Here is a 7,051-nt window from a genome sequence, read left to right as displayed (position 1 = left end):
AGGATTAGGGTTTAGGTTGAAAGTATGGTTTAGGTTGACTATTATATGTATGATAATGATAATATCTTATGCCTTCATTAGTATTTTGATTAGGGTTGGAACTTTCAAATTGAATGGGATATAGTGTTAAGGCTATGATTAGGGTTTACTATCTCAACTTGAGATTATGTTTTACATTACCATTGAAGATTAAGATTGGTAATATTATGATTAGGCTTAGGATCGATTAAGGTTATGGTTAGAATTATTATACTTATGGTTGAATTCATGGTTAAAATAATGCTTTACATCATGATCGTATTATGGTTAGTGTTAGAGTTAAACTTGGGTAGAATTTTACTCTTACAATTATAATTTTGGTTCAAGTTTAGGATCACATTATTGTTAAATTAGGGTTTTTTGGTTTGGGCGTACTCTTTAAATTAGGAGGATTTTGATTATGCATTTGAAAATGGGGTTTGTATTAAATTTTAGAGCTTAAAATTTAGATTATTTATAGGACAATAGTTAGGATTTATATATCTACAATTACAGTAAGAGTTTAAAACAACTTTAGTATCATGAAAATAGATTATGACTGAGTTATTGGCTATGTCAAGGTGGGGACTTCATTATGAGTAATGTTACACTAGATTCAACATAGCATAAACATGTATAAAAAATGAAAATACATCATATTTCTAAATTTCATTTTTAAATCGGACATACTTCAATTGTTCTTTATTAAATTATCCTCATAAAGATATTAATATCCATTAATGTTTCCATAATAAAGTTGTTAAAAAATATTTCTACAAAGGTCTAAATTTATGCTATTTGTTAATATATTACCTTGATTTAATCATTGAATTCTTAAATTTGTATGTAATAATCATACTTTCTAATTTTGTAGCAATTTATTCAACAATCTACTTCTTTAAAATATTTTATTTTAAATCACTTACTAACAAATCAACTTTTTTATCTCATAAAAAATCAAACCTAAAACATATAACTTAAATTTTTAATTATAGTAATTGTTAAATTTCTTTTTAATATCAAAGTCAAATATTATTATTATTATTTATAAATTTATTTACTTTCAAATTTTCTTTTATAATTAATTTTCTCTCCTAGAATGTGAGGGGGCTAATAGACCTCCCAAGAAAATATTTTGTTCATGATACCAAGCATAGGACTAGCAATATTGATGTTCTATGCCTATAAGAAGTCAAAGTCTCTAGGTTTCTTCTCAACTCAGTTTGTCATATGATATGGTTAGATGGTATTAGTTTTCCTTCTCAGCATGAAGGTGGTTGAGTTTCAACATGGGGAAATGGGTTCAATATGGGGAAGTTTTTCATTTTTTGGGCATCCATTTTTCCTTCTAAGCCTCAGCCATCAAGTTTTGGAATGCGATTCTTGCCAGAATAGAGAAGATGCTGGAGTATTGGATCACTAAACCTCTCAACCATGTGGAAAAATTCTAGTTTTTTAGTATTCCTCCTATTGGGCTCCTTTAAAGGCCTCTTATCTTAAACTTGAGTTCTTATTACATGATTTCCTCTAGGCATCAAATGCTTCTCACCAGAGCTTTCATAGAGTTGCTTGGGATTTTTGCTATCTTCCCAAAGAGTCTAGTGGCCTAGATTTGCTATCCACCCATAAGAAATGTATTTCTTTATGTGCCAAATGGGTGATTTGAGCTCATTCCAACAATGAAGCCTAGAAGATTTTGTTAAGATATTGCATTTTTGTAGGCTTTCCAATTCACCAGCCAGTCTAGAAGGGGATTAGTTTTTTAACCCTTTTTGTCATCACTAGACCTATCCAGATTCAGGGCACTTTTGTTGCTAGGAGTATTTAGAAAGCCTGAGAAGCAGTTAAGCCCTAGCTTCATTGGGTTAGTAATGGGTTTAGAGATGGGCTCTCCATGAACCAACACAATCTCTGGTGGTTACCATTATTTTCTATCCAAGGTGTTCCCCTAGCTAAGGTACATGGGGCTAGTGCTCTATATTTTTTTAAATGTGGCATAAGAACCCCGAAAGATCTTTTCTCCAGAGTTACTATGAGCTTATGGTTGTGGACAGATATGAAAGTGTAATTATGTCTCATTCATCTAGATCGATAGACTTTTGATCTTCTAGTTTCTATGGTGCCTCCACATTCGTTACATAAAGCGGGCATTCATTCCTCTCGACCTTGGTAGAAAGAATAGAGGTGGTATCTAGACACCCTAGTAACCAGATATAAGCCTAGGTTGGGCTACCAATGGTTGGCTCCTCACCTACCCATGGTTGAAGTTCTCAACCAACGATGGAATTTGCAATTTTCTCACCGTAATTGGAGTCATAGGTTCTCCATTGTGTGGCAAGTCATTATTGAACCTAAAATTACACATTTCATCTAGTGTACTCTTTTCCATGGCTTGCCTTTAGGCCCTTGGCTGCAACACTTGGGTGTTCCTGACCCTTGTTGCCCTTTCTGTGGTCAACTAGAGACTGTTTTGCACATTTTTTGGTTCTATAGATGGGCTCAGTGTTACTGGAAATGGATCTATGATCTCTTTTGCCCCTTATGCCTAGAACCTTTCTTTTGGCATATGGTTGTTCAAGGTGACAATACTCAGATACCCTTCAAGTACTCCTTGATATGTCATGCTTTCAGATTGGAGATCTTATTTACCAGTTATTTATGCTAACAACACACTTGACATTAATATTTCTATGTACACTAAAGAATGTATTTATAACAATCTCATGTTGTATATTCAAGTACAAACAGATAAAGTGGCTCTGGAGGTGGCTCACCTATAGGAGCTTTTGGCTCATTGGGAAAATGCCCCCAATATAGCAGCTTGTGTTCCACTAGATTTGGCCTTCGAAAATAATACTCCTCCTTGAGGTCATCATTGAGGACATAGCAATTTTGCTCACCACTCTCACACACCTTGCTCCCAGCTACACTACTCTCCCAGTGGTGGTGCTTTTGGTTAGCACTGCTCTTTTGGAAGATTTGGTGGTTAGCACCACTCTACCTTGCCTCCTCAATTTTTTGGCTCTTTGTAGTCTCTAATGGCTCCTCCTACTACTCTTACTATGGTTGGCCCTCTGTGCACTCAGACCCCAAGTGGGTATTTCCCTAGCTAGACTTATCCATTTCTCCTCCTAGGACTGAGGGAGAGAAAGATGAAGATAATGTTATTGTTGCTAAAGATGGATGGGCTCCCCTTCAGCTATCTACTCACCCTGCCCTTAGGTGGAGCTCTAATGATGAGGATCCTCCTCCTTCAGCTGGCACTACATTGGCAGCTTGAGGATTTTTTATGTTTTTTGAAGTTTTTTTTTTACGAATAGTTGATATCTGGGCTTTGGCCATATGAACTCACAAGGTGATCCTATTTCCCCAAGCCCCTCTTTTTGTGAATATGTAACTTTATTGTATTTTTTATTAATATAAGGAAGGGACTATTCATCAAAAAATAAGAATTATGATCATCTTGGGTTTTCTTTTTAAAAAAGACAATATCTAGTAAGGGACACATAGTGGCTAAGTACTTGCCTTTAGTAAAGTAACAATATAATTTAAATTTAGTTAACATATAAGAAAATTTCTTTTTATTTTTTAAATTAGTTGAAAATTTTATTATGATTTTGAGTTAAATTATTTTAATTAGTATTAAAATTTAACATGTTAATTATCTCTATATAAATTAGTGATTTTAAAATGGTAGCTTACTTTGTGAAGTGTAGATATAATTTTAAATATTTTTTAAAATAAGATTCCAATTCTTCGAATTATAAACATTAAACAAACTTAAAAATTAAATAATATTCTTTAATAAAAACTGGTCAGTACTTCTGGAATTTGATTGTGTTTTAAGTTTTTTGCATCAACGTTTCGGATCACACACAGTGATCCATTATCAGGATGAAGAGCAAGAGAAAAATAATAAGCAACAGACTGGAGGAAACACAAAGATATAATAAGAGGAAGGAGAGGAGGTGGCGGGGGGGGGGGGGGGGGGGAGAACACGCGGATTGAGGGGGAGATAAAAAAAAAAAACAAAAAAACAAAAAAAAAAAGGAAAAAAAAAAATAAACAGACAAATGATAAATAACAATGAACATAAACCAAAATAGACCAAATAATAAATAACAATAAGAATAAACTAAGAATGGAAAAAAAAAAAGAAAAAAAAAAAGACGGAAATGAAATGAAGAAAGCACAAACGAAAAGGAAGAGCAAACAAGTGCACATGGGTGATGCAAAATAAAAAACAGGAGGATCAAAAAGGAAAAAATGAACCTCTGGGACCACCATAAAGTAAGAGGAAACAAAGGAACCAAAGATGGGAGCGTCCTAAAGATCCCGACAACACAGAGAAAGGAAGGAGAAAAGAAGAAAAGGAAGAGAGCAATCACCATCCTCAAACAGGCCACCAACTAGGGAGAAACTAGGAGCAAGGAGGCGAGGGGAGACCGACGTACTCAGAACACCAAAGGATCAAGTTTGTTGGTCTTTAGTCAGCATAGGAATCCATGAAGGGTTTAAGGTCCACCCATCATCTCTGTTGAGGTTGACAGGGTGACTGTTGATAACTATAGCTTCTTTGAGCTTCCTTTTAAAATGGTTGTCCTCCTTGGATACGATTTGGGCATCTTCTAAAAAAATGTGGTGCTTAGTGGCTGATGAGTGCTTCACTAAAGTAGACTGATGAACCCTGTCATGTCTAATGTCGGCACTATGCTCCTTGATTCTAGTGCTAAAAGAGCGACCAGTTTCACCAATATACGAAATCCCGCAAGAGCAAGAAACTTTGTAGACTCCTGATACTGAAAAAACATCTATGGTATCTTTGAGAGCGGGGGTACGATTCTTGAGCCTAAACCAAGGTTTGAAGGCCACGCGTAGGCCTTTTCTGCTCAGAATCTTGGCAAGTTTCTGGGAGACCCCATCTATAAAGGGAAGTGACACAAAAGCGGGAGGCGGAGAGGGGTTGGGTTGGGGAGCAGAGAGGGAAAAAAAGAAAGAGCGAGCACAGACAAAGGCCCTAGAGATTTGTTTGTGGGAGTACCCATTTAATCTAAAGACTTGGCGGAGGTGGGTCAACTCCGAATTTAAGTGGTCATCATCACAAATCCTGAGGGCTCTTAAGGTTATGGTCTTAAGCGTGCCAAATTTTTGGCTCGGATGGTGGTGAGAAGAAGCATGAAGGTACAGATCGGTGTGCATGGCCTTCCGAAACACTCGATGTCCCAGAGAGCCGTCTGGTTTCTTAATGAGTAAAATATCAAGGAAGGGCAATTGATTGTTGTTTTCAAGCTCTTAGGTAAAAGCAATGCTAGGAGAGATGTTGTTAAGATGAATGTGAAACTCTTCTAGTTTATCAATACCATGGGGCCAGCAAACATTGGTATCATCAATGTACCGCTTCCACCATTTAGGCTTTAGGGGGAAAGAGTGGAGGGCCAGCTCTTCAAAGTGCTCCATATAAAGGTTAGCAATAACCGGGGAGAGTGGGGAGCCCATTGCGACCCCATCTACTTGTTCAAAGATAGTCCCTTGGAAGGAGAAGAAGGTGGACCTTAAACAAAGATCAACCAAATTAGCGATCTCAACATTAGTTTTCCTTTCCACAATACCAACGACGTCAGGAATAGGAACCTTCGTGAAGAGGGAGACCACATCAAAGCTAACCAAGATGTCATTCTCATCTAGTTTGGACTCTTTGATGAAGCTAACAAAGTGGGAGGAATCCTTGATGAAGGAGTTGGAATGGCCAAGAAGCGGAGAGATAAGCTTGGTAAGATGGGCGGCAAGATGGTAAGTGGGAGAACCTCTGGTGTCCACGATGGGTCTAAGGGGAATGCTAACTCTATTAAAAATTATTTGGTTCTTCTAATATAGCACATCTAATTGATTATTAATTTCTTTCACATTGTACAATTATTTTATATTCTTGTAATATATATAGAAGTCTGTCATATCTTAATGTGAAAATTATTTGTAATTGTTAAAAAAACTTCAAATATAAAGATGAAGTAAATAGTGGTGATAAATAAGACTTAGAATTATGCTTTATAATAAATTATATCTCCTAGGTACTAATAAGATTATTAATTTAAAATAGCTTTTTGTATTGCTTTTGTTAAAATTACATCGAAATCAAAATCTTATAGCAAAATTTAATGAAGAACGCACATTGAAAGTGAAGTCTAAAATAATAGGAGAAAAATTATTGTTCAATACTTAATGTTACAATAGTAGAAGCAAAAAAAAAATTCAATAGAAAATATTATCATGATGTAATCAAAACACATGAGTTGTCGTTGGTAGTTAGCCAAGACAGAACCCTACATTTTAAGTTATAAATAAAATCATTTCTTTGTGTCTAATAAAACCTCTAAATTAAAAAGGAAAAGCATAATTATGCAATAGAAATAGGTTTTTTCTTCTTTCAAGACCTATTAAAGAATTTTCCTTAACTGCGAAGTAATTTTGAGCAACCAATTGTAGCGACCAAATGAAGAATAGTCTTTGCCTATCTGCAGGAATTTTCTCATGTGCCAATGCAATAAAAATATTGGAATGTTTAGAATTGTAAAGGATGAAACTATTTTTTAAGAAATATTAGAATATTTAGAACTATAAAGGATGAAACTATTTTTGATGAAATATTAGATTTTGTATGATTGAAGTATATTATGTTTACTTTGGGAGGAACACTTCTTTAAAATTACACAATAAGGATGAAACTAATCTTGAAAAAGGTTAGTCAATTGACTATTTAATATTTAAGATATTTTTATTCACATAGAACCTCCACTCCTAATTACAATATATAGAACGCCCCTCTCTAGCTTATAAAATTATAGAATTGATAATAATAAAAAATTGATTGATAAAATATTAATAGAAATGCTGATCTCAAAGACTAGAAAGGCTAAAGAATCAGCTGGAGGTTACCTCCTAGTCATCTACCCTATGCCAACTTTAAACATAAAAAAATAAGATATGCAGAAAAGACTATAAAATAGACCAACAACACCTAAGAAAATTGCTACTA

The 7,051-nt window shown here is 34.8% G+C and overlaps 1 protein-coding gene across 1 annotated transcript; it reads right to left on the bottom strand.

Moving 5' to 3' along the window:
- Positions 1-4,488: 4,488 nt before the first annotated feature.
- LOC149560027 (uncharacterized) lies at positions 4,489-5,514 on the bottom strand. The gene is made up of 2 exons (XM_089827544.1): positions 5,379-5,514; positions 4,489-5,252 (listed from the first exon to the last, which is right to left on the bottom strand). Exons 1-2 carry the CDS (start codon positions 5,512-5,514, stop codon positions 4,489-4,491), a joined length of 900 nt encoding a protein of 299 aa, XP_089683670.1.
- Between the last annotated feature and the right edge of the window lie 1,537 nt (positions 5,515-7,051).

Source organism: Cupressus sempervirens, chromosome 4, assembly GCF_028749045.1.
Source record: "Cupressus sempervirens isolate cs-2001-9-10 chromosome 4, ASM2874904v1, whole genome shotgun sequence".
NCBI classification, from domain to species: domain Eukaryota; kingdom Viridiplantae; phylum Streptophyta; class Pinopsida; order Cupressales; family Cupressaceae; genus Cupressus; species Cupressus sempervirens.
Note: the sequence above shows the minus strand (reverse complement) of the source record. Positions and strands in the feature narration are given on the sequence as shown.

Coding starts and splice junctions, on each gene's coding strand:
- LOC149560027 (XM_089827544.1), bottom strand. CDS start 5,514: ATGGGCTCCCCACTCTCCCCGGTTATTGCTAACCTTTATATGGAGCAC. Junction 5,253..5,378: donor CAATGTTTGCTGGCCCCATG/GTATTGATAAAC, acceptor TTAAGAAACCAG/ACGGCTCTCTGGGACATCGA.